General features: G+C 38.2%; 1 protein-coding gene across 3 annotated transcripts in view; it reads left to right on the forward strand.

Annotated features, from left to right (window-relative positions):
* Positions 1-20,704, forward strand: part of ppp1r9ala (protein phosphatase 1 regulatory subunit 9A-like A) — a 29,696-nt gene extending 8,992 nt beyond the window's left edge. The window contains exons 3-20 of one of the 3 annotated variants that reach the window (XM_042494257.1): positions 5,097-5,229; positions 5,569-5,689; positions 6,096-6,200; positions 7,007-7,142; positions 8,878-9,036; positions 9,178-9,231; positions 10,313-10,542; positions 10,775-10,871; positions 10,963-11,089; positions 11,248-11,399; positions 12,615-12,939; positions 13,026-13,083; positions 13,175-13,246; positions 13,946-14,147; positions 14,767-14,811; positions 16,569-16,685; positions 18,220-18,408; positions 19,443-20,704. In XM_042494257.1, coding sequence (XP_042350191.1) covers positions 5,097-5,229; positions 5,569-5,689; positions 6,096-6,200; positions 7,007-7,142; positions 8,878-9,036; positions 9,178-9,231; positions 10,313-10,542; positions 10,775-10,871; positions 10,963-11,089; positions 11,248-11,399; positions 12,615-12,939; positions 13,026-13,083; positions 13,175-13,246; positions 13,946-14,147; positions 14,767-14,811; positions 16,569-16,685; positions 18,220-18,408; positions 19,443-19,601 — 2,481 coding nt within the window. In that variant the 3' untranslated portion in view covers positions 19,602-20,704. The remainder of the gene's footprint in view (positions 1-5,096; positions 5,230-5,568; positions 5,690-6,095; positions 6,201-7,006; positions 7,143-8,877; positions 9,037-9,177; positions 9,232-10,312; positions 10,543-10,774; positions 10,872-10,962; positions 11,090-11,247; positions 11,400-12,614; positions 12,940-13,025; positions 13,084-13,174; positions 13,247-13,945; positions 14,148-14,766; positions 14,812-16,568; positions 16,686-18,219; positions 18,409-19,442) is intronic. The other 2 variants (XM_042494258.1, XM_042494259.1) reach the window with 2 other exon arrangements.
* Positions 20,705-27,599: the final 6,895 nt, after the last annotated feature.

The raw sequence follows: 27,599 nt of genomic DNA on the forward strand, positions 1-27,599 counted from the left end.
AGGCATGTGTACGTCTGTGCATGTGAGCACATGTAAAGAGGGCAGACCACTAAATGTGTTGAAGATGGATGAAAGGTATTGAAAGGAATGGAAATGTGAAGATGGCATTTGATCCACATCACAACCTCAGTAAACGCATTAATATATAAGAAAGAGAAATTGACATTTAAAAAAGATAGATACTTTGTTCTGCTTAAACTTGAATATGAATTGTTAATTGTTCGTTGGTCAGTCTGTCTGGTCAACAGTTGAGAGTAGGGATGTCCTGATCAGATTGAAAGGATTGGTATCAAGCCCGATCTGTGCATTTTTTACGTCCGCTGTCATACAGGCATCATAAATGATGAGCACGATTTGTGGCAGATATACAGGTTTTAATTTAATGCTGCTACTCCATTACTGGATTTCAGAGCAATTTCTGAAGACACATTTTAGTTTGTTTACTTTACTTCATAAAAAAACAAACGCGACATTAAGTGGAATTGTGATAATTGCCATATCACATCTTTTAGTGTGTTTACTTTTTATTTTATAAATATAAAATAAAAACTCCTAATGTACTGTTTGGATGCAGACATTTTTTCTTGTATTGCATTGTAGAACTATTAAACTGCCAAGCATATACACTGGATTGACTTGAATAACTTTGAATTACTTTAAGTGTGCATTGTGTAGCTGTATTATCCAGGTTAATACAAGTATTGGATTGGAATTTGTTATCGGCATATACTCAATATCAAATGAATTGGATCGGGATCAGGGGCAAAAAATACTTGATCGGGGCATTCCTTGTTGAATGTTTTGGTCTAGCAGGTGGTGGACTGGACATGTACTGAACAATAAGGGAAGATGTCTGTTTGGTCTCATGAATGGAGACAGTGATACTAGTGAGCTGTGTGTAAGGCTTGTTTGGGAGGGAGGCTAATAAAGAGATTGATTTCTGTCTTTCTTGCTGAGAAAACAGTGGTTGAGTGATTAAGTTCCAGCAAAGAGCAGAACAGTGTTTGAAAAAGGTCTGGGATTTCATGTCCACAGGAAAGTCAGACTTTGTAGTCCTGTGAAGGAGAGGGGAGAAGCCAGTCTGAACGGCTGCTGCTCAGCTAGTGCCGGGGCCAAGGATGTCATTCGTGCTTCCCTATATTCTATTAGCCTACATATTCAACCCTTGATTACTGAAGTCTAAGTAAAAAGTAGCTTTTTATCCTTAATGGAATTTCTGTCTGCTCTAGTTCTGTGAATCAATTTTTAATGGTCTAAATTAGAAGATGATAAGCTTTGTCAGTCTTATTAACAGAAACACTTTGAAGCTTGTTTTTCAGACATGCAAAATAAGTTTCAAGATGCAAGCAGGACAAAAACTCTCTTGAGTGGCTGGTTGGTTATTTTAGAAAGTCTGCAGTGCTCCTCTATGTTATATGCGCTGGCCTCGCCTTTGTGTGATAAAGATAACGCCTATCCACCACAATATATGGGTCACAGTCACAGATTGTAAACCTACGGCAAAAAGCTTGCTCAAGTATAAGAGTAGGGAGGAGAATTTAGACAGAGGAGGACTCACTTGGGTTGATGGAGGGTCGAGGCCCCATGAATAGCATTCCTGCCTGTACCACAGAGCTGCAGTAGTGTGCATAATCCACAAGTTTCTAATCTTCTTTCATTTGGTTTGGGAGGCTTCATGAGAGAGGTACCCGCAAGTGTACATGTATGCCTTGTTTCCAAGATAACACGATTTGATTCTGCTGTTTTAAATGTGTGTGAAAATCAGCAGGATGGTGTTTAACAGAAATAGCTCTAGTAATTCATGTTAACAAATTGAACAGACTTCAGTAAGGTATCGTGGAAATTTACTATCTGCACTGTTTTGGGCTAGTGTCCAAAGGCTACACAGTGAGGAGACAGAAAGACAGAGGGGAAAAAAGGATTGTTTGTGGTTAATTCCTCAAGTCTTGACATGCTGCAGGATCTAGACCTCAGACTCTGTTGCCCAGAGTGGAAATGTTTACTTGATTACATCATACATCCTCATGGCAAATGTCTCAATTCATCCTGTAGTAAATTGTCACCCTTTGTTGTTAGATTTATTTTGATTGTGTTAACCACAACCTGGGTTGGACTCTATATCATGAGAGCACAACTCAAACATTTGTCACAGATGCCCACTAGAATACAACATGCCAGCTGACAGCTCATTGTTTGTGAGTTTGTGAGCCTGTATCTGTGTTTTGGCATTTATTAAATACACCGTGTTTCCTGAGTATGGCTTTTGTTTACACATGACACGTGCTCTGTCTGTTAACCCTGAGTTTCACCAAAAACAAAATAATTCCACACTGATGATTTATTCCTGAGTAAATAATGTTACCCTCATCGTTTTTCTCTTGGCTGCTTGTCATCATCTGCCTTACACTGTGTGACAATGACACAGGCATTCAAAATAAAGGTGCATCTGAAAGAGGATGAAATGGATAGATTATAGATCACTTTGCATTGATAATACTGGATCACTGCTCATTTAATAGATATAATGATGTAGATCGATGGATCATTACACTCCTGGTAGGTGGGTAGGTAGGCAGGTATGTAGGTATGTGGGTAGGTAAATAGATATTCATTGTGTGCTCTACAGCAATCATCAGATAAATATACAGACAACTATAATAACACCAACAACAACACCAGAAGTAAAAAACATCAACACATTAAAGTGTTCCACATACAAGGTGCCGCATCCTTTCACACAGAGGTTCAATTAGTTTACACAGTTTGTTCACAGTTTGTGCAACAGAGCAATATTGGCAGGCACAAATGATCTGCGAGCCAGGTTGGTTCGGATGGCTGGCACCCTGTGCCGTCTGCCTGATGCTAACAGCTTGTATACACTAAACAGTGCTACAGCAATATACCGGTTTTAAGGTATACCATGATATCAAAGTTACCAATTATCATACAGTAAACATTTTTATATTGAAAAGAATGCAACTAGATGGAGAATCTCACTTTTATTTCAGTTATTTTCAAAAGGGCCACTTTTTACACATTAAAAATGGTTTCAAGTCTTAATTATAGTGATAAAACATTTGTTCAACCAAAAGTGATGTCTGAAAATCCTTTGCAGTGATGCCATTTGAGTCTAACCTTGACCATTATAAAATCCAAATTAAAATCCCAAATTCCAATTCAAAGTTTACGTCCTGTATTCATTGCCACTGTGAGGCTTGAATCTTTTCTATATATATATATATTCATCCCTTTCATAAAACAATATTCAATTGAATAGAATTAAGCTCAGCAAAAGTTTAATAGGAAGGTCTCTTTATTCATATTCTACCTGCTGCCTGTATCCTTTATTCTCATGCTTCTCGTTTTAATTTCCAAAAGGCAACTCTTCCACTTATACTCCATCCAACTAGTAAGCCTGCTGTTAAAAAAAAACTACAACTCATCCTCCAGTACGTACAGTGCAGTCAGGTCATGCTTGTTTTTAACTCCTGGACACTGATGCCAGCGTCCTCCTGCCACCATGACGACCATTAAAGTCATGACTCCACCCAGATTAACATTAATGATGACCAAGCAGGGGGTTTATGTTACAGACCCACTGTTGGGTTCATCCCCGTAATCAGGCATTAGCCCCTGATGCAGTCTGCAAAACTCTAATCTAAACAATGCTTTATATCTATTTACTAGTCTCTCACTCTGGCTCTTTTCTCCTTAGTCTGTTGGGACCATGTTAGGTCCAATGGACAAGAGCCTAACTAGAGCTAAAGCAGCTAGTTAAGTGACAGAAAATTAATTGACAACTTCAAAAAAAAAGAATTGATGAATAACGTTTTAAAATATGAAAATTTGCTGTATTTCTTAGTCCCTTTTTGTTACGTAAAATATGTTTGAGTATTGCCTCCTTGGCCTTTGGGCAACTGTACTGGTTAACTTTTTCACTATTATCTTCCTTTTGGTTGATATGATTACTCAAAAAAAGGGCAGACTAATCAATAATGAAAATAATTATATGTTGTATTCCTGGTGCTAACCTTGTCTTAACATTGAATAGGCTTTATACTCTTAATACACAGTAGTTACAGAGTCACAACAGATGGTCGTCCCCAGTCCATTTTATGCTGTAGTGCTCACTTTAGCTTTACCCCAGGAGTGTTTTTCAGAGTGGATTAGGAATGCCATTTCTGCTTGGTAGCATCAGTAGAGTACAAGGTAAATAGCACATAGTGTTGTTATATGTAATAACCCTTAAGGTTGGTGTTAAGTACTGGGCAATGCCCTTTGACTGAAGCTCAAGGGATTACTTATTTTCGTTGTATTGCTGTTTATGTTTTTTTTTTTACTCTGCTGCTGACAACACTTGTCGCCTCCGAGCATTGATCTTTGGTACATCCACTGCTCAGCTCTCCCCAGCTGTGCCCTACTTTCCACGCTGCTCATGTTCTGCTGTACTGTGTGTATGTGCTTTATAATTCCAACCAGAAAAAGGCCTCTGGGACATTTCCAGCGCTTTGTGAGGCCTGCCTGCAAAGTTCACAACTTCTTAAAATCTGATGAAAGTCCTCAAGAGTATGTCATGGGAATGCATCTTCTGCTTCAGTGTCGTCAACACATGATTTATATCTATTCAAAGGTGGCTGATAAAGTATTTATTAAAGATACAAAAGACCACCAAAAGTTGATGTTGCGGTCTATACAGTTAGAAAACTAAAGATCATTCAGTTTCTCAGTCTCTGTCAGACACAATTTTAAGAACAATGGAACAATGCAAGTGGTTCAAATTATCAAAGAGCTCTGCTGTCCCTCAGCAGCTGTTAAAGTGTGCTTCAGTTGTGTGCTGGCACTTTAATTTCCCTAGTAGCGCTACACAGTAAACGGTCCAAAGTATGAGTGTAATTCTCCCTCGCTCTGCAATTTCTCCCAAATGAAAAATGTGTCCTTGTTCAGCCTGCCAAGATAAAAAAGAAGTGAAAATAATATGCCTATGTCTGTGTAGATCCTGTAGGAGCCCCTCAACATAAATCTGTCTGATGATTAACTACTTGGGAAGGACATAAAGTGTGGTATACTGAAGCTATGCACTATTTTGATCAACACAGGTCTTCACTACCTTCTCCAATGAGGAATATGATCGCCGCAATGACGATGTGGATCCGGTCGCGGCATCTGCAGAATATGAGCTGGAGAAGAGAGTGGAGAAAATGGATGTGTTCCCTGTAGAGATTGAGAAAGGTGAGTGTCATAGCACTAAAGGTAAATTTCTACATGTCATGAGCAACTGTTCAGAATCATTTCATAAGGGGGGAAACCTGTTTTCATACAGCTGTGCACAGAGCACAGCCCTACAAAGGCAAACAGTTGTGACTTTGACTTGTGTATTCAAACAATTTAGCGCTCTGAGAAATGCTGTGTAGTCTAAACATTTACTGATTTTAATCCCTTTACAGAATCTTTATTATATCTTTATAAACCAGAGTGTCTCAAGCATTATGTGTAAATGAGCCTATTTAGATACAGTTCTTTCTACCCTAAAATCTAAAATCTCTAAAATCTTAATTTCCCTGCACTCAGGAGACAATGGGCTTGGCATCAGTATCATAGGAATGGGAGTGGGAGCTGACCAGGGTCTGGAGAAGCTGGGCATTTTTGTGAAAACCATAACAGAGCGAGGAGCAGCTGAGAATGATGGACGGTGAGTTCAATCATTAAAAACTTTTTTGCATAACCCTACATTTAAGTCTTGTTACAAAACAGTCACTTGTGATGTTTTGTTTACAACAGGACACATGGTACACACTCAGTGTACACACTGCACCACCACAACAGTTTTTAATGTTGCACTCTAGGAATTGCTCGTTCCCCCAGTCCCCAGTGACACACAAGACATAAATAATCTGATTTATTTATAACTGCATGAGGAAGCTAAAGAAAAAAGTCACTACTTGTATTTCCCAGGCATTTTTAGATTTGTTTCATTGCCAGCTGCTTTGAGCATACTGTTTTTTTTATCTTTATTACTATGCTGAAGGCGATGCATAACTGTTCTGTGAAAATGCTTCAAAATCTGTCCTTATAATAACCATCCTCTGTGTCCCTAGCATACAGGTGAATGACCAGATAGTCGAGGTGGATGGTATCAGTCTGGTGGGCGTCACCCAACTGTTTGCTGCAACAGTCCTGAAGAACACAAAAGGCACAGTGAGGTCAGCTCAGAGTCCTTCTTTTTGACCCCTAAAATCAACCTTATTGGAAAGATCTTGTTGGTGACAAGACTGAGCCACTGTTACAGGGTTTTCACACTCATGGAAACCTGAAAGATTTATGGAATTTCCCAATCAAGTTTTCCAGGCCTATAAAAGTCATGGAATTTGTAAAACACATTTAAAGTTTTGGAATTTTGTTGTGTTTAATGACATTGTTACAGCAGCCTTCCATGGATAACCCTCCATGTGATGTAACATAACAGCATTTAATTTTTCTGACGCTGTCGACGTAACAGAGCTCTAATATGCGTCAGTGTGTGACAGAGTTTATTTACCATCACAAAAGTTTCTTTGTTTTTTTCCTGTGTGTCATCTTCCCCTCCATTCATGCCAGTTTTCTAAAATTACAATTATGGACAAGTGGGGCAAGGAAAAAATATTATAGGTCCTTGAAAATTCCTGAAAAAATTTAGAAATTTTATCCATGAAAGAGTGAGAACCCTGCTGTTAGTACAACAAGAAATAGGTGGTAAACAGTTGGGTCTTTTTTTAACTCCAGTGAGTCCAAAAGCCATGAATGAATACTGAGAAATGAAAAGTGGAATAGGCAACACAACATACTGTAGCAAGGTAATGATTTGAAATGAAACGCCCACACATGAAGAGATCAAGCCTTAACTGCATCTTAGAATTTGCATTTTCCAGTAGCAAGTAAGCCATGACAGAAGCTGCTCTGAGTTGTTTTCAGGCAACATGTAAAATATCCTATTTTATGGCGCACTAATGCATGGCATTGTAAAAAACAGGTTCCTGATTGGTCGAGAGAAGCCAGGGACGCAAAGTGAGGTAGCCCGCCTCATAAGTGAGACACTAGAGCAGGAGAAGAACCAGCAGCAACAGCAACAACACCTGGATGATCCCTACGAACACTCTACGGAGGAGGTGAGTCAGCTGGTCAGGACTTCAAACAGAAAGTTCAGTCGGTGCTCAACCTTAATGCCATGTTCATGTCATATGTGATGGATGGTAGAAAAGGGAACAGTGAATCGTAAACCCCCAAATAAATATGTTTTTAACATTTACTGCATTAGTGATGTGTAAATATGGGGGTGGGGTAAAGGTATACACAATATTAACAGCATCAGTATCAGCAAATATTGGCTATTAAAATGAAATCTAGCAGTCAACAAACATGCTGAATTTGCTAATATCACAAAATGTGATGAGTGAACATGTACAAAACATAAACCCTAAGTTGAAGTATTTTTCTTATTTTTAGCATGGTATTTCATGTCTCCATCTGCTGGGGGGGCATCACAGTTACAGTATGCATAATATGTTATCAATTCCACTACAGAAGAGACCTGATGATCACTAAAATTATGTGGGGAAAATAGGGTATGTATTAATATTGTTATCGGGTATTGGCCAAGTGAGTTGTCATATTTTGGCATATTGGATCTTGTCAAAAAAATCCAGTATAGTGCATCCCAAATTGCTGTTATTGTCATAACAGGAAACAGACAAAACTGCATGTGACTGCTGCATGTGCACTGGTGCATTTACATGCATGTGTAAAGGCACCTATTTTATAGGCAGTGGGTAAGCATATTAGGTTATTTGACTAAATAATTTGTGAAATGATGCAACTGACAAAGAACCAGGTCTACCTAAAGCACTGATAGCATCAGATCAAATACAAACTACAAAGAATCTTCTTCAGTTACTGTAATAAAGCTTTTATACAGTCTTCTTTTTTGATCACTTTTTTATTAATAAGCCGACCCGATATGTGAGTTTCTAAAAAAAATGAGGGGACTAAAATAAGGAAACCATATTTTCAGTTTCAGCAGCCAAAAGCTAATGCCTGGCAACCACTGTTAAAAGTTAGTGTTGAGCCCTGCTTAATTGGCTGATGTAAGGTGTCTCATGTTTTTGTGTTTTTATGATCAAGTGCCCAGTTGAAAATATCTGAACATCCGGAAAAATTGGAGTTTTCCCATTTTAAATTATGACTTGGATGTTGATGTGAATGCTATTAACAAGTTGGACACTCATAATCAAGATGACTGTGACATGACATGAACACGGCATTGGTCCCCTTGCCACGCCCAGTCCAATCCCACTCAGCTGAACCAGGAAATGAGCAGCTGGCTGTGAGTAAGCCATGTGTCAACCATTCTGCTGTGTTGGGAGGTGTTCAGTCGACCGCCTCCTGTCTGCCAGAGTTGTGAAATGTTTGCTCTCTGAAGTTCAAGCAGCCACAAGCCCCTGTTTTACGACAGAGAGACTGGGAAGATAATACATGGGGGATTTACTGAAGCAAAGACTTAAAAGGAATGTTGCGTAACTTTCAGTGAGGAAGTGGACACCATCTTGAGTAGCTCTGTGGTTATGCAAAGTGCATGTAGGTGTGTTGACTGTCTTGTTATCTATTGAGAATATTGTTGTTCAGTTTTTTCAGTGTTGCAGATGTGCCACAGACATGTCGCCAAACTTCTGCAGTACCTTCCCGTGACCCAGCCCAGTGCTTATGATGTATTGATTAATGTGCCCTCCAGACTGTGGTGAACTGCGCTGCTGGGAGTGTTGTTGACACATGCCGAGTATGTCCGTGGGCATGCAGGGTGTGTCAGTTTTTGCAGTATGTGATGCTATGTGTGATGTCATATTTCAGGAGGAGCGCTATGAGGACGAGGACGGAGTGGATGAGAGGATTCTGTGCTCCAATTTCTCCCCAGGACAGAACGTAGAGCTGTTTGAGCTGCCTGATTCAGAAGCTTTGTTTATGCCGACCAACATGGACAGTTCTCAGATGGTCTTCAAGTTCAAAGAGGTATCACCCGAACCACAAAGTCTCATGTGTTTTAAAATAGATATCAAAGTTTCAGTATTCTGTTTAAACATCTAAACATTATGATTAACATATAAAAATGGGTGTAACCAAGTCTTCTGTTTTCCTATTTTTGTTCCTTAGCTGCAGCTCAAACACAGCATTGCCACAGCTGAAATTAATCAACTAAAGGAAAAGGTATGATGAAGATGAAATCAACATTTTCTTTTCTTTTTCTTTTTTTAAGATATTCACATAATATGAAATTAATATTCAGTACAGTAAATACAAATACATTATTGTACCATTAAATAAACATGCAACAGAAAAATGATTTTTTAATAAACTTTACAAGTTTCTTTTACACTGTCACATTTGACAAGTTGATATTACTAAAAACATCTAGAAAACTGATTGACTTGAAAAATGTAAGTAAATATAACTGTTTATCTAATTTATGTTTACTTTATATGTAACTGTTAAGTTTACTTCAAATTTAGTTACTGTTACTTAACGTTTCAAATGTTTCAAAGTTTTAGTAACTTTAGTAAACCAAGTTTACTGAGCTATATATCTGTATTCTGCTGGTTGCAAACTAGTCAGTCATATTTGTATATTCTTAAACATGTTAACAAAATAGAACTTGCAGATCTCCTAACTTCATCATTGGCTAAAGTTAAGTCAGACTAACTTGGTTTACTGAGGTTGCTAACACTTTGACAGAACTAGTTAAATCCACTTGTCATTCTTAAGTTGCAACAACAATTAAGTACAGCTAAATTTTAAGTGAACATAACAATTAGCTATTAACATAACTTAAGATTTGTATTTATATTTACTTTCATTTTTCATTGCTTTCCAAGATAATTCTTAGTAAGATCAACTTGTCAGATTTTACAGTGTATCAGTAATTATAAAGTTAGTTTTTTGAGAATGATGGTTTATACCAGCCTTTTTGTTTCTGAACTTTTAACTTTGATGTACTAACAATGAGCGATTAATATTCTGAAGATGCTTTTCGAAATTATCTTTTGATTGCCTCCTGGCAGGCTGCAAACTTTAAGTCTATAGAGAGGTCTGAAATGTTGATGCATTTGCAGTAGGTTATTGAAGAAAACCAGGTCAAACAACAATCAGACAGAATGTGTGAACTGGTTCTTTTAAATTACTGTTTAACACTACAAGTAACCCAGAAGCTGTCCCAGGCCAGTGGCCCACCTACAATTCATTTTACAGGTGGGCCACTGTTTCAAAACAACATGTCACCATCTCTTTACAGCTAAGGGTGTCCGAGGAGGACAGATCGTTGTGGGAAGCCAGAGAGTCTGCACTGGAGCAAAAGATTGACGATGGCAACGACAAAATCCTGAAGTTGGAAAGTTACTGGCTGGAAGCTCAGGAACTGTGTAAGACTGTGAATGAACAATTAGCTGAGACTCAGGCCCAACATGAGACTCTGGACAAGAAGTACAACAAGGCCAAGAAACTCCTCAAGGACTACCAGCAGAAGTAAGTTTATCTTGAGTAACACAATTCAGTGCTGTTGGATTTGTACATTTAAAAACAATACATTTTGACAAAAAAAAAATTTACAAAGAAATATTGTTAAAAAAAATATTGTTTAACTTCAAGCTCTGATTTAAGATTTTGTGGAATTTATGTAGTTATGTGATAATCACAAAAAACGTGTTTACAAGCTAAAGGGCTGATGGGAAACCAAATCTCCTTGTTTACTCCCCAGAGAGATAGACTTTGTGAAGAAAGAGGAGGAGCTGAAAAAAATTCTAGATGAAAAAGACAAGTGGTACAAGGACCAGCTGGAGAGCTTGCAGGACAGGGTAAGACCCCAGCTTAAGAAAAAAAATGCCTATACACAATAGCAGACTTGCTAGAGACACTGACATGACCTGAGTGTTGTTTTATCCACAGATATCTGTCCTGGAGTCCAGAGGGGCCTCAGGTGTGGAGCGCCAGGGTGGCCAGGACTCGGCAGCAGATGAGAGATTAATCGGACAAGAACCAGTAACCAACACACAATCAGTCGACTCACTACTAGGTACAAAGGGTTACTAGAATTAAAATGAATTTAATTGGAAGTCCACACTTTTATTGTGTGATCTGTAAATCATTCAACACATTGTAAACTCCAGTGACCCTGGTAAATCATTAAAACTATGCTTTATGACTTATTTGTTTTTTTTTTCTCCTGTGTAGAAGAAGACTGGAGTGAGTTGGTCCCTGAGACTGAACGCTTGGACACCAGTGCACACAGAGCGAAAGGCCTGCTGGCTCAGAAGGCCAAACGTCAGCCTCCATCTCGGACCAAACTGAAGGAAAGCCTCGCAGTGGCTTCAAGTCATTCTCAGGTCAGCCAGGAACAGCTGAACATGATACATTACTGTGTTGTATGAGCATGTAATTGGATTGAACAGTCCGCCACCTGAGGCCAGATGTAAGGTATGACATGAAACCTTAAACCCCATCCAGTCCCCTCATGCTCAAAATGCCATCTTGGAGGTGAAACTAATGGTGAGAAGAGCACTTACTAACTTGAGTAATATATAACTTTGTGTAGATGTGCTGACCAATCACAGTGAAAACATTCTGCAGTGATGGTATCTGACAATTTCACTGCCATATATTCTGTGGTTGTTTTGCTGTTGAGGCAGCACTTTTCCTAAACAACTGAATTGCCCGGAGATACTCGCAGCTGTTCTAGAATACAATAGGGAACATCCTTGAGTATCTTTTAAAAACAAAACAAACAAAAACAATAACGCACCAAGATGGCAGCGTATGTAGATGCAGCAGCCAGTAGCTCCTCAAATCCTTGCTACTTTTTTGCAGTATTTTGCTCTATTTTTCAAATTTTTTTCTACACCATGGCCCCCTCCTGCTGAGGCATAACTTTTGTATGATAGAGAAACACCTTTCAACATCAGGAAAAGTGATGTGGGGCTTGGGCTGAATGCAGCAGACTGTGAGAGGATCCCGACAACCGGCATACGCCGAGCGGCCAGTCAGGCCATAGGTCAGAAACCAAACTGAAAGGGAGGAGAGCCGGCATCAGGCTGACCCGACTTGGACCGGGAGCTGTTCCTCTACTAAGCCTTCTTCTGGCTAATGTCCGGTCGCAGGAGAATAAAGTGGATGAGATGTGATTGAGGCTCACTCAGCAACAGGAGATCAGGGACTGCTCTGCGCACATCTTCATAGAGACGTGGTTAACCCCTAACATCCTGGATCAAGCTGTTGCACTGGATGGGCGAACCTTATTGGGAGCCAGAAAGACACATAACTCTGATGCAAATTTAAAAAAATGCACTGCAGGAATTGAAAGATGCCACCAGCAGCAACATGCACGAACAGCCGGATAGAATCTTCATATTAGCTGCTGATTTTAAGTTTAAAAAATGACTAATAAATCCTTCCTACCTTCTACCTTCTTTATAATGTGTGTGACAAAAAAATACATGACTCAGACAATCAGGACTGGAGAGCTGAACTTTCTGTTATATAAATAAGCTTTTATCTCCTCTTCCTTGCATTGTGCTTCTGGATAATTAGCTTTGTCTCCACAGGAAACTGAAGAAGAGGAGGACCAGGAGGAGCAGGAATCTCCCAGGAGGAGGAGGTCTATCCAGGAGAGCCTCGCCCTCCCAGTGCCTGTCTGCTATCCTGGGAATTCACAGAGAGCTGATTCAGGAGAGACTAGAGATGGATCCAGGAGTAAGGCAGAGCTCACCAGCAGCCCGTCTTTGTCACCATCACAGGGAGACAGTATTGAAAGTGGTGGAAGTCCTTCTTTGTCCCCTCCCAAAGACACCTTGTCACCGCAGTCCCCCTCTGGATTCATGCGCAGTGCCAAAAAAAGGGAGTCCAAAGGGAAGGGCAAAGAGCTTAAAGGTATGTGAGACCAAAATGTGGTGGCTGTGAATTACAGTTGTTGCAGTTGTTGTTGAGTTGTTACTGAGTCTGTTGTGTCATTTCAGAGGAGCTAAATGAGGCCTCATCAGCAGGAAAATCTAAAAGACGATTCCCAGACTTTGGGTAAGTCTCCATAGTGATTACTGTCATTTATTTCCATCACTTTACCATCATTCTACCATTAATGAAAAAAAATGTCACCATTCATCAACAGTGGCCTGCGCAAATCAGGTGGCAAAGGAAAAAAACATGACAAGGAGGTGATGAGAGCATCTTTGGACAGCAGGTACGTTATCTTTCCATTTTTAACAGTTAAATATTGCAAATATCTGCTGAGTTGTTGGGGATAGTCATTTGTGTCACATTTGTTGAAGCTTCCCATTGTTAAACATGTTGCTGTAAACACTTATAGCAGTGCATGTGCTACAATTATAAATATATTTTATTGGATAAGGATATCACAGTAGCATTAAAAATGCACATTTATGCACAAGAAACAGATACAAATACATCCACAAAGATGCTTCCACAAATAAATGCAGAAAATGCATTCCCAAATTCATACAGAGAAAAACAGCCACTCAATTTACAATTTTTATGATTATGATTATGAATGAACCGATTTACATATGCAGGGCATTTGACTTTGTGTTCTGGTGCAAAACAATTAATGTAAATGAAGAGTAAAAATAGTGAATTTAAATAGTGTAAGACATAAGATAAAAATATAGAAGCAATTCAAAAATGTAAAATGAAAAATAGAATATAAAGAACACAAAAGGTATGTACAAAAGGTGCAATGGGGAAATTGTACAGTTTTATAGATAGATAGATAGATAGATAGATAGATAAGAGTTTTCCTCTTATATTTTATATTTTTAATTATTTGATTAAGTATTTTCTTATGCAACACATCATGTATTGAGCTGTCGTGTATGTAATGCGAGTGTGGATAATTGTATCTTCCTGTTTCTCCAATGCCCAGGGGATCAGCAGAGTTACTGGAGGAGTCTGGAGGGAACCTGTCTCCGGCAGAGTCAATGACCTCCATCCCCACCTGTATGCCCTTCTCCTGGTTTGGAGACAAAGACAAGGACAGAGACAGAGAGCCCTCGTCCTCCAGCAGCAGTCTGCCGTACGCTGCAACTGAGACCAGCAGTGAACAAAGCCAGGATCGCAAGAATAAGGTATGTAACTTTTTTTTAATATAAATATCAGCCACAGACTTAGCATCCAGTACAAACTTAATAACCTATTAGCTATACAGTATTTAATCCTTCATAAATTAGACTGAGATATAAAATCAGTGTGGTTACAAACTTGATCCTTCTCAGTCATTCTGCTCTCACCGTGGATGACACTCCTCGTCTCTCCCCCACCATCACGATAGATTTGTTTCTTCATGGAAACAGTAAAATAAGTAGAAAAAGAAACAGGAGGCTGTTTCCAGACATGTGCCATCGTTAACTAGTTCTGCAAACAAGCTGCATCATGCAAAGGCTACAGAAACTGGATCCAGATGTTAGCCAGAGAGCAGGGAAGGACTGAGTGGCTTTTCAATGAGTCTGCATATAGTGACAGTTCAAACGCATCCAGTGAAACGCGTGGCTAACTGTCACACAGGCTGCGGTCGGGCTGGTGTTCCCACGATGCCGTTTAATGAGTTCAAGACACGGGCTGAACCAAGCAGAAAATGATTACTGAGAGAAAAGTTTTGGTTTCTGTTGCTGTGTGCATTATGGTAGTTTTTGTCAGTGCTTTGCTGCCTGGACATTTATCTCACTGAACCGTGTTTCCTTTAAACAGACAAATCTCTCCTGGTCCTCTTTATTCAGTCGCTCATTAGATTTGGTACAGTATACATATCCTTGTTTTACTTTCTGATTGTAGATGTCACGTTAGAGCATTACTAACAAATAGAGTTCTGCGATTTGTAATTTCTCACCTCAATACTTTCTATGAATAATTCACAGCTTCTTTTGAACTGGGTATGTGGTAGTGTTATAGGAAACTGATGTTCTAAAATTTTCCATTTGTCCGCTTTCGGAAAGCCGCGTGGCTTGTATTAGAGGAAACAAATGATGCCAAAAGCAGTTTCTGGGGCTTTTTGCGCCAGCTAATCGAAAGTTCGATTGCAGATTTGTGTGTAACATCAACGCTAACTCCTACGTTGTAACTAACTTGTGTTGTGCAACCAGTTTTTTAGAGTGTGATTCTTATGCTATATTCAATTAAACTGCATATGAACTTGCACATAGCTGGTGCTTTAGCCCACAGGTCTGGATAGTTCCTTGATTTTAAATTTAACCCACATTCATGTCTGAAAAACAAGCCACACAACTTTTAGACTGCATAAAAAACCAAAAAGAAGCACTTTCCTAATCAAATAGTCTAAATAGTTCTGGAAGCCGAGAACAGCCGTGCTTGCAATTATTTTTTTAATGCCATTGTCATGAGATTACATGGTAATTATTTTATCTTAAAAAAATGAGATATCAACTTGTTATCACAAGACAAAAGGCTGTTTTCTCTTATTACTTCTAATGTTTATCAGAGATCAGGAGTGCCATGCCAGCATGCATAGGCGTCACTACAACTGTAGCAACTAGTTTTTTATGAATCAGATCAAGGAGTACCCATTACTGAACCAGATAGTAATGTTACTTTACTCACCAGACGGTCACAACAGTGATCATAAAGGCGGAAATCAGGTGTGATCAAATGAATCACTCGCTCATTTTCGATATAAATTATCTTGAGAAATCTGCATTTTGTTATGTAAAGAATTTACATTAATTAACCAGTTGTCACAAGAAAATGAGCTTTATTATCTTGGTAAAAAATATTGAACTTTTGATCAAGCATTACTGGAGTTTCTAACTTTAATACAATACTTTAAAAAAAATATTGATATTTGATACAGTGGGGAGAAATGGACATACAGAGCATGTAAGTTTATATTTCAAGACTTTAACAAGGCTATAAGTTGATGGAAACTTTTCTTTACTTGATGAGTAGTAGAGGACAGCAAAATGACTGTAGTTCACATTAACAATCAGAGAGAGTAAGAAAGAGCAGCTGGTAGCAGTGTGTTGAAACAGTTTCAAATATTCAGAATCCTTATGCACCAATAAATCGATATTTTTCACAACACTTTTGATCTTGAGACAACAGCATTAAATAAAAAAAAAATTGCAAGCAGGGCCGCTCTCTGCGTCTGTAAGTTGTTAATTTCACAGTAACTACTCAACTAAATAGAAAACATTACCCCATACCTTGCTTTTTGTGTGTTTGTGTTTTTCACTAGAAGTAGTTTAGTTAGTTGTTGTAGTTTAGAGGTTGTTGCTGTAGTTCTGGTGGTGGATTAGCTTTAATATAATATAATATTTGTGCTACATTTTGTGTTGAAGATCACAGTCACTTATTGCTCAAATCAATGACTTGGATTGCTGCCACTGAAATCAGTTTTAATCAATTATAATAATTTTAGTCCTTATGGAAACAGCACTGCACTCACCCCTCACACCTGCAGTCTTTGTATTTGTTTGCTTGTCATGGTGAAGAACTGTTGCCTTAGTAAATGCGTTCCTTGTTTCCACTTGTTCCAGAGTTTTTCAGTCATAGATGATTCTAACCCTGCCAGCCCCAGTTCAGACATCTCTGGGTTAGTTGCTGAACCCAATCTGTCTGGGCGCTCACACACTTTAATCTTCTCTTCCAGCGAGGTGAGTGCTCTCCTTGTTGCGCCGTCACAAAAGCCGTGTGGGACGCCTTGATGCAGCTGAAAGGGGACATTCTCAAGCATGCTCTTTGAGCCTCCCCCCTTTCATAGCTGAGATTAAATCATGAATGCAGAGAGGATAGAAGAGAGCTGCATGTGTGTATCAATGCTGTTTTGTTTGTTAAAGCAAGTCTTGTAGCTAAGCTATTCTTAAGTCAGCTGCAATGTTAATAGTTAGTACTTTTGCCTCTGTTAAAGCGTCAACCAGTGCTTCATGTTCTTTACAAGCTTTGGCAGACCACAGGATGGCGTTGACTGCTCTACTGCCTGTTCAGTGGCGTTTCAGCAGCTGTTTTCTCTGAAATTCTAGTTTTCAGTGTCTCAGTCTCTCTCAGTAAAACATGCAGTATGAAGACACACGTAGGCCTGCATCCGAGAATGTTTTGGTATTTCGCTGTCATTGCACGCTCGTTTTCTTGGTGCTAGCTTGGGGAATTTGTACACTGCACACAGTTTTGTTCAACAGAACTTGCACTACATGTTGTCTTTGTTTATTGTATACATGCTGCAGTTAGCTTTACTTATTATTTTTGATCACTCAGCCTCACCCCTCTCCAACAGCCTTTCAGCAATTACTCCATCTTTAGAAATAACAAATGTACCTAAATTAAAATAATTACAAACAGCATTATTTATGTGATTTTATGAATGAAGTGGGAAACATGATTAACCTTTTGAAACCTAAGCATATTGGCATGATTTCTTTCAAAAGCATGGGAAAAAGGCCATGAGTAACAAAATAATAAACGGCAAAAAAATTAGTAAGAACTAATTTCTAGTACTTGGAAATTAGTAAGGAGCAAGAAAATTACCTAAAAAATTAGTTTTTAAAAACAGGAAGGAGGTTAAAAATTTTTTTAAAGAAAAAGACCTGGCAAAATTGCTTGAAAAATTATAATAACTTTGCAACTTAATCTTAGGTATGTAATTATGGTAATTCTAAATATAGTTTTTCCCTAGTTTTTTTTTCGTTTTCGCAACACATTTCTCCCTAGCTATATCTACTAATTTACTTGCAATTTATGGAACTTTTCTTACCAAGTTGTATCGTACCTTTTCCCCCATGTTTTTGAAAGAAATCCCAAATTTACTCAGTTTCAAAGGTTACAAAACTTGAAAGATGCACAATAAAATTGATGTCACCCCACGTTTCAAATTGCCACTAAAGAATATTGATCAGACACATACAGTACAATTCATGGCATATGATGGCTGTTGCATGCTGTTGGCATCTATATATATATGTATTTTTGTGCAAGTCTTTATAGTCTTTTTTTTCTTGCATAAGACATGAGTAATCTCTTCTCTATGAGTGAACAGTTAAATGATGAAAGGCTACACCGGCGGTTGAACTCATTCAGACTTTAAGAGCACTGCTCGGAAAAATGTATTTGAACAAAAAATATAAAATGATGATGCTCTTGCAAATGTAACAGTATTATTCTAGCATCTGTTTCTGTTATCTGTGTCTTCTTTAGACTTTGGATGATGAACCAGTAGCAACAGGAAAAGAGTATCAGTGGCAAAACCGGCCTGTCTCTGAATGGACCAATCAACAGGTCTGTCACTGGTTGATGGGCATGAATATGGACCAATACACACCAGAATTCACAGCAAAGGGAGTGGACGGCCAGCAGCTCTTGTACTTGGACAGTGACAAGTTGAAGGTAAAAAAATAAAAAAATCATGATGATGATAATTAACTTTGATTTACTTGTATGGTAATGGAATGATGATGATGATGTTTTATTGCAATGAAAGTCACTTTTCACAGGATTCCCACGGATTTTTAAAAAGCCTTAAAAGGCATCGAATTTATTAATCTCAAAACAATTCCTAAATAAAAATGTATTTAATCAATCATTCAAAAGTCTTAAAAATACTAAGACACTGGAAGTATAATATGACATTTTTGATGCTCCATTGTAAAATCTCAAAATAATTGGTAACATCTTTTTTTTCCTAAATAATTTACCAAATGCCTCTCACATTAATGTTTCACAGATCAGGATAGTGGAACCAACAGCACTCAATGAAACAATTAAAAGACATAGGAACAAGCATTTTTAAAGGCCAACCAAATTATTTTTGTATTTGTTTATTTGCATGTACATATGTATAGAAAAGACAAAAAGAAAATTAAAAAGTTTAAACATGTAAGATGTTAGATCAAAATTTCAGAACTAAGCAGAAATACAAAGTTGATAAAAATGTAAAAATGACAAAGTTTGTATTTTCAAAGTGAAGTGGCTCACAAACTGATAAATGATGTGCAGTGAGTGTTTGCTTTGCTTCCTTTTTTAAAAAAAAAAAAAGAGAATGAAGAAGATGATTGTAGTGATTAAAGTAAGATATTTGCACTGTTGAACGTGTTTTTTTTTCCAGCATTTGAATTAGACTTTTTAACTTTATAACTTGACCCCAAAAAAGTAAAGTTTTATGTAACAATAAACATTTGGGTAAAATTGCCCCTTACCCTAAGAAATTGAGTTAATCAGTTCATGTTTTTTTCCTTCAGCTTTGGTTAAGATAAAATTAGTCTTAAATTTATTCCCATATGGCTTTAAAAAGTCTTAAAAATCTAAAAACTAACCTGCCTGAAGTGGTGGGAACCCTGTATTAGTCGCCTTTGACTGCCACCTTGTGGCCAGAATATATTGTAGCATTATTTTGCCCTGAATCTGTTCGCTTTTCACTTCAGGCTCTCGGTGTGTCCAGTCAGAGCGACCGCTCAACTATCAAGAAAAAGCTGAAGGACATGCGTAAGGCCCAGGAGAAGCTGGAGAAACAGAGAGAGAAAAGAGAGAAGGAGGTCCGCCGCAGTGGGAAGCTGCCGGCCAGCACGGACTCTGTCTGCTGAGGTAGCAGCTCTGTTCTCTGAATACATGCAGATCATAAAGTTGATCACTAAGCAGAACCCTGAGCAACCCTCTTTTTTATGTGCTTTTGGTGCCATGATGTTCATGTCACACAGTGTTTATGCCAACAAACACAGAACATGACTGCCAGGAGCGTAACCTGTGCCGACTGAGGTGCCAGTAATGATTTATCTTCATACTGTAGCTCCTGATTTATGTTTTAACAAACTTCAGCTCAAACCATTGTAACTAAAGATGGGGAATGTCAACAAAAAAAAAAAAAGTTTGGTAAGTGACCAAAAAGGAATCCTAACATTTTTTACCACTAAAAGCTAGAAGCTACAATTATTATATTAAAAAAAAGTCTGTTTTCAGATTTAATGTAGTTGTTGCAGATCCTGCACATATTTACCTATGGAAGTCAAATGTATACTGCTTTTTCAGCATTTTATATTTTTGCTAGTATAACTTGCCTGTTTTCTGTGTACCACTCCTCTGCAGGAACGGTTATTGTACAGATCAGATAAAAGCACTATATTTGTCTTTTAAGCTTCAATGGGCAACAAGGTTTTAAATGTATAAATGAGTTTTATACATGTGCTTATTAACTGCATATCCTTTTTTTTTTTTACTTAAATACCATTGTTCATTTTATACTATCTAAATTTTTCTACTAAGTAGAATAGTGAGGCCATCATTTTTGCTGAATAAAAAGCAACAAAGAAATTAAGGAGGGACAAGGTGAATGCTGCTTCTGCTGTCCCTGACTCTGGCTGTGTGTCGCTGAGATGGTACCGTGATGCTCCATGTAAATACACACAGCATGCAGGTCTGCTACACGCACACCTCACCGGTCTGTTAGACGGTAAGATGTGCCTACGACAAGGACTTATTTGAGTCGGGAGCACAGCATTTTGTATGAATGTGAGGCTGAACAACAGACAGCCAAACCCAAGTGCTTCCTTTCTTCTTCTTCTTACGCATGACTCCATGTTCTGTATACAATACGACATGTTGGACTGCAAGAAAATCATGTTTTTTCACGTCTTCAGTTGAAGAAACATTTCTTGGTACATATAGCATCAATAAACTAATTTTCACTTTATGTGGTGTGTTTGTTTTAAGCTCGAGTCTCACAACAACTTTGATTAAAATCCATTAACAGTTAGCACCAGATAACTGCGAACTGGTAATGTTATATATTAATACACAAAAAAACTACTTGAGGGAAATGACATAATCCTATACAGTAATCCTGTAATACAACACTGATTCAAAAACATTTGGGTAACTCTGTAAACTGTGAATAAAAGCTGAATGCAATGATTTGCAAATCCTTTTTGACTTAAATTGAATACAGTACAAAGACAAGATAATTAATGTCAAAATTGAGAAACTTTTCTTTTTTTTTGTATATGCCCTCAATCTGGACTTGACACCTGCAACACATTTTTAAAAAGTTTCGGTAGGGGTGTGTTTAGCACTGTAACATCCCATTTTCTTTTAACTGGCTGCATGTCATTTTAAGCACATGATATAAATTTACCTTCTGCAACAGCATTGCTTTGAACAAATCACTATTACAGACTAAAACATACTGAGGTGGATGGGTTAACAGTAGATGAATTATGAGCTAGGATGGTGGATGTAAATGGTGCATTTCTCAGCTTGCAGCCTATATGATGCACATTCACTGGATGTTTTGAAAGATTGTTTATGCTTCTTCGCTCACATGTGAGAGAATTGTTGCACTTGTAGTAATGAGCAATGTTGGCATCAACTCTTGTGAAGTATGACCAGACTTTGGAGCATATTGTCACTGAGCGCAGGGCTCCTGTGTATGTGTGTTTTGTTTTTCTACTTTTGATAATGTAACACGTGACAACACATTTACTAAGGTCCTTAGGGATAGGGCTGGTGGTAGTTGTTATTGACTTTGTTCAGAAACTGTCAATTATGAACAATTTTATGGCTTATTGTGGTTTCGTAGATTTAGCTGAACTAATATAGACTCAGTTGCCTTTTTTGTCATAGTGACTCCAGACATTCAGGTTGTGGGCTGAAGGAACATAAACACTGTGATCAAGCTAAATTGTAAATATGGATATAAAACAATAATGCATTTAATAATACATTTTATATATAAAACGCTTTTCATACACTCAAAGACACTGTACAATAGTTAGAAAATTTAGAGAACAATGAACAAGTATATAGAATGAGAAACAATAATACCTTTAAATATGCTAAAATCCAATTTTTAGTATTATACAAAAGCCTATTGTACGTTGTATGTTTATTGAGATCCCGATTTTGAATGGAAATGATTAATGAATACTTGTTATTAAGAGTTATATTATTATTGTTTTGAGAAAGTGTGATTTGTTTTTTATATGTTTTATTGTTGCAAATAAAGTCAGTTGGCAGCTAGCACCTAATACCAGTAAAACCACTAAAGACCAGCCAACTCACTGATCAGTTCTCATTTGTTCTTTTAGAATAAATTATTTCTTAGATATGTCACCCTATGGGTAGGATTACACTCTAAGGGTATAACACTTTTTTAATTTAAAAAAGCACAGGAGCATGTAAGCAACATTTCAATATAATATATAAAAATATATATGATATATTTTATTAACTTAAACTTTAAGGTGCCTGGTCCATGGCAAGTTGTTTTGTCGTGAAGAACAATTAACATGATCAAGATGGATTTAAAGAATAATTTAAATAGTATACAGCAATTACACTGGTCTTTTTAAATAACTTAAGTAGCAAAGCTTGTAAATTACCCTTAAAACGTTAAGAATTTCCGTAATTAAGGTTAAAAAAAAAAGAAGAAAAAAAAACACCTAAAGTTGAATTCACTTCCTGTACCGTCTTATTTTGAAAGTCCCATTTCCTATTGATCTTTTGGGACCTTTATTTTGAAGTCGTCAGGGCGGAAACAGTACTTACGTCACAAACATTTGAGCAATATGGAGGGAAACACTGAAATGTTTGTATTTAAGTTTCTAGTTATTTCTTGCTGTAAAGCGCCAGGTTGGGATGGAAACAAGGTATGATGTAGTTTAACATGTTTCTTTTGTTTTCGTGTGTGTGTTTTTAACTGACATTGTGGTAAATTAGTGTAAATTTAAGTGTTTAGCTGTCGCAGTCTCCGTGCTAAAAATAGCTGCTGACGTACTTTGGTTACGCTAACATCACTGACGCTGATTGTTTCGCTCGTGTAAATAGTAGTCTCATTTGCTTGTGTTTATTTATATGGTTTATGGTTATGTTTCTCTCATGTACGAGCTGAAATATTTACTGCTGTGTGTGTGCTTTCAGCTCTTATGGGTGGTTTGGAAAGTGTGTTTGTGTACGGCTGTAAGTAAACCAGTGATGGCGAAAGAAAATAATAGCATTTTAAAATGCTACGCTCTACTTTTGCAACCCTAATGGCCTATAATACACAACTACACTCGCTTCTCTTACGGTTAAATCCGGTTGATACTAAAACATGTAGGGGCAATCTCACCATTGTGTTGCATTTTAATTTATTTATCATTGCCTTACATTGTATTTAAGGGCTTGGGGGTGGTCAAAGTGTTTGATACTCGGTACCAGTAACAGTTAGCAGTCATGGTCAACAGAATGCAAATCTGCGAAGGCCCAATATTCAGATTTCCTTTAAATATATTAGGCTATGTATGTACCAAATGCTTTTATCACAAAATAAACAATATTGTTGGCTATGCTGCACCACTAAAAGTGACCTCAGGCAAAGCAAGTTGAGTATCCCCGCTCTAAACCATCGCTGACAATCATTATATCAGTGGTTTAATTGATTTTCTGAAGACTCAAAAGTATGCATTGTGTAGTGTTGGAAAGATTACAGGATGCTTCAAGTCAAGAGGTAGGGAAGCTTTTTTCATCTGCCCCCCCATTCTGAGAAGACCATCCTGCATTACTGAGTCGAGCTGGAACAGCTGATGGCTGTGTGGCAGTTTGCATTGACTCAGTATTTGCATTTCCTCCTTTAAAGCATCATTTTGTTTTACTAGTGTAAGACTTGCCTCCCTTCTGTCTTCCACATTTCAAGGTTCTGCTGTTTTGGCTCTTTTTGTTAGCTGCTGGATTCAAACAACAACATTGCTGCCTTGTTCCACTGTGAGAACCGTTTGAACCTCTCCAAAATATTGTCCTCTTTTACATTTCTTTGTAGTTCTTGTGTCGACCTGACTTCTGGATCACTCACCTGAAGCTCTGGAGTTGATTTTGGTGTGACAATCTCTCTTTCCAACAGGAATTTGGGTCCAGTGAGCCATTTAGAACAGATCAACTCTGCCACTGCCCGCAAACCTGATCTGCCGGATTTTGATCGGTGTCGACATGGCACCACTGTGCTGGGTCAGTTGTTTCTCTGATTGTCTGGTCTCTATTTGCAACAAAGATGTAAAACATGAGGGATTCATCATTAATGTAGCCCAAGAACACCTGTGAGTATGTTTAAAGTAGTCTTGGTTGATTTTGAGCTCCAGCTCCTTCTTTAACATGCTGCTGACTGCCGAGAGGACCACTATAGACCAGCCTTGGGATAGTTAACTGGGAGCTCATTTCGACTGAGATCCACATCCTGAGCTTCACTGGCTCGCTCACTGTCGGGCATTGACTCCAAGACTTCTCTGTTGTTAGAAATGAGCTTACGGAGGTGCAGCCTCCCTTCAGCACACACTTTTTATGCTTCTGTCACTAGTTTGATGGCTGTGTCCACAGACTCTTCACTGATCAGGCCATCATCAAAGTAAAACTTGCAGGATAGTCCTTCTTATTCTGGCTTGTGGGACACTTCATTCCATAATTTGCGCAGCCAGGGGAGGATGCTGTTCCAAAAAGATGGACTTTCATGCGATACTCTTGGCTCTGAATCTGCGTCGCCATTGTCAGACCACATGAACTGTAAGTAATCTCTTTCCTCTTGACTTTCATAAAATCTGTGGAACATTTTCTCCACATGACAAGTCACTGCGACTGGATTTTTGCAGAAAATGCAGAGCACTAGTGTGAGGAATGTACCATATGTTCCCTGTTTTGTGATGATTTTCAACTTTCTCTGCATCACCACCTTTGAAGACACCTTCTGTGAACTTAACATAGTCATCCTTGAATTTTTGATTTTTCTTGAGTTTTCCTTCCAGGTGCTTTAGCCTAACCAGAGCCAGCTTCTTGTTTTCTGGCAGTTGTGGGCATGTCTTAAAGGATGGGGGCATCTCCAGGTGCCCATCTGTCATCTGGTGTACTCCGTCATTCAGTAAATGCACGAACTGTGTGTCATCTTGCGATATGCTCTTTTCCCCTGAGTTTGTCTTTGCAGTTAAATTCAAGGACTCTAATGACAGTTGCTGGCGTCAGTGGTGGAAGTTCTTTGAGAGACATACAATGGCAAAACCCCTTTCACTTCTGTTGACTTTGCGGCCTATGGTGAGCTGCCAGCAATGCTCCAACCCAGGTAAGTCCTGACTGCATATGGATTATCGTTATGTGCTGTGATGACATGATGTGGTGCAAAGGCTCTGGAGCAGTCATAACCTATGAGGAGTCCGACCCTACAATCCATCAACTCTGGGATTTCCTTTGCTATTCCCCTCAGATGTTTCCACCTTTTGGCGGTTTCAGGGGTAGGAATGTGGGAACGTTCAAGTGTGATGAAGTCTCTGGTATAGGCCGGTGGCAAGTGAATAAAGCTTTGTGAGGTAAACCCTCTAACTCTAAGCCCACTGACTCTCTCCGAATAATGTAATCTTTTCCTTTTTCATAGTGGTAAGCTTTAACTTGACTGGCTATAAATCTGCCCCCCTTTTCTGACATACTTCTCTGTCTACAAAGGAGTTACTACTCTGTGTGTTTAGTAGATCATACATTAAAGTCTCTGTTTCAGGTGTGATGGTTGATGAAATCCACACTGGCACAATCATGGATGTACTCTCACCATTGTCTCTATCTATGCAGCGGGAAAGAGATGATGTGTTTTCTTCAGCTTGCGTACCAGGAGCAGATGGGTCTGTAGCAGTAGGAGGGCGGTCTTCATGAAGTGGTGTTGGATGATGTTTCTTGAATGTTCCACAAGTAGTTTTGTTCTTATGGTCTTTTGAATTGTGTGAGATGAGAGTGAGATGGTCAAAAAACTAATTAAACAAACTACTGATGGGGCTTTTAATATGTCAATTCATAATGAAAAACTCTACATTTTCACTTTAGTTATCTATTGTGGTTACATGGTAGATTAAATTTCTTTTAACGATTTAATGTATTGTTTTATATTATTGTTTTGCAATGTTGTGGTTACATCTATATTTATGGAAAATACAAAGAAAATTCTTAATTGTAACCTCAAAAAATGAGTTCTCAGTTTAAAGAGAAGAGAAAGAAAGAACAAACAGTTTGCCTCACACCTCCATCAGCACAGAAGGCATTGTGGAGCTGCTCCACAGAGTCTCGTTACTTCTGTCTCTGTGGCGGTTTGTTGCCAAGGTAACTGAGGGAGACCAATGACCCTTTCATTATGTGGCCTCTTATTACAAAACATAATTTTCTCAGGGCCATTGTGAACATGTCCCATTTTGATAGAAGGAAAGCCATCAGTCCCCACAGAAGGTGCTGCAGGAATCAGTTATGCAAGCAGATTAATGCAACGAGGAGTTGATGTAATTTCCCTGGACGCTACCGATGAGCTCTCATGTGGATGCTCATCATGATAATGTGGATGTTATTCTATAGGACCCATAAGGTCACCCCTTCGCAACAGCATGCAGATATCCTGCAGTGGAGAAGTCACCCATTGTGCTGACCGGCCACTTTATTCAAGGCACATGTACCCATGCCCTCTACCTGCAGACAGCTGCCCATTGCTTCATGGTCAATGTCATGCACGGGGCAACATGATCTTCCTCCTGCCATCACAAGGCTGCCCCAACGAGAGTCACTTCAGTCACGTTTTTAATATCAGTGAGCTGAGGGAGCGAGCAGAGTAAAGACATTAGCTGGTATGAGCAACAAACTGATGTGTGCTACATTTCACAAAAGTTTAGTCATTGTTTTTATTTTACAACTTATGTTCTATTAGTTAACCCTTTAAACCCTTCATGTTGGACGTATTTCAAAAACTTGGGTAGAAAGCAATGAGTAACTTAACGAGACAAAATCATTTTCTTTTCTGAGCTCCTGTGATTGGATGTGCAATAAGGGATGCAATTGTTAGAAACTACTTTTAATTTCAGCATTGTAATTATTGTAAGCTGATAAATGAAAGATGAAATCAAATACATTTTGTTTTTTATTGTTTGCTGTTTGTGGACAAATTCCTCTATTATTTTTCTTTACTGTACTGAAAGGCTTATTGGTTAGCCTTATGTCTAATGTCTACTTTATTACTAAACAAAACATGTGCAAATTCTAGATAAATATATATATTACATAATTATACCGACCAATTTAAAAGTTTTATCACATTTGTTGCTGAAATCCAACCTGAATTCACCCTTCTGCTGGGATCAGGATAATTCATATTTTGTGGATCAAAGGTATCCTAATCCCACTAAAAAGGTTTAAACACAAACTGAAGGTTTGATCCAATTCAAAATCAAGATTGGATTATGTGATATAATATGATTTCAGAATATTTTTTTTCTTTTGAAACATTTGTCAAGGGTTGATCCAATCTGACAGCAGAACTCTGATCAGGTTGCTTTTGAACAACGCGGCCCAGTATCTCAGTAATGCATTGCTGTGGATTAGGGTTAACAGCAAAACATATTTTAGCCACTTAAAAGGCCTACTGAACAAAAAAAGAAACATTTAAGAAAAAAAAAAAAAAAAAGCAATATGTCATAAAATAAGTGGAAACTACATTTAGAGTATTTTTTCCACTTCACCTTGCTGTCGGACAGCACTTTTCCTTCGTCACTATTTTCTGGAGTGTTTAACTATGTATTAAGCCACCGGTCAACTGTTTGGGTCAG

This window comes from Plectropomus leopardus, chromosome 10 (assembly GCF_008729295.1).
Source record: "Plectropomus leopardus isolate mb chromosome 10, YSFRI_Pleo_2.0, whole genome shotgun sequence".
NCBI classification, from domain to species: Eukaryota; Metazoa; Chordata; class Actinopteri; order Perciformes; family Serranidae; genus Plectropomus; species Plectropomus leopardus.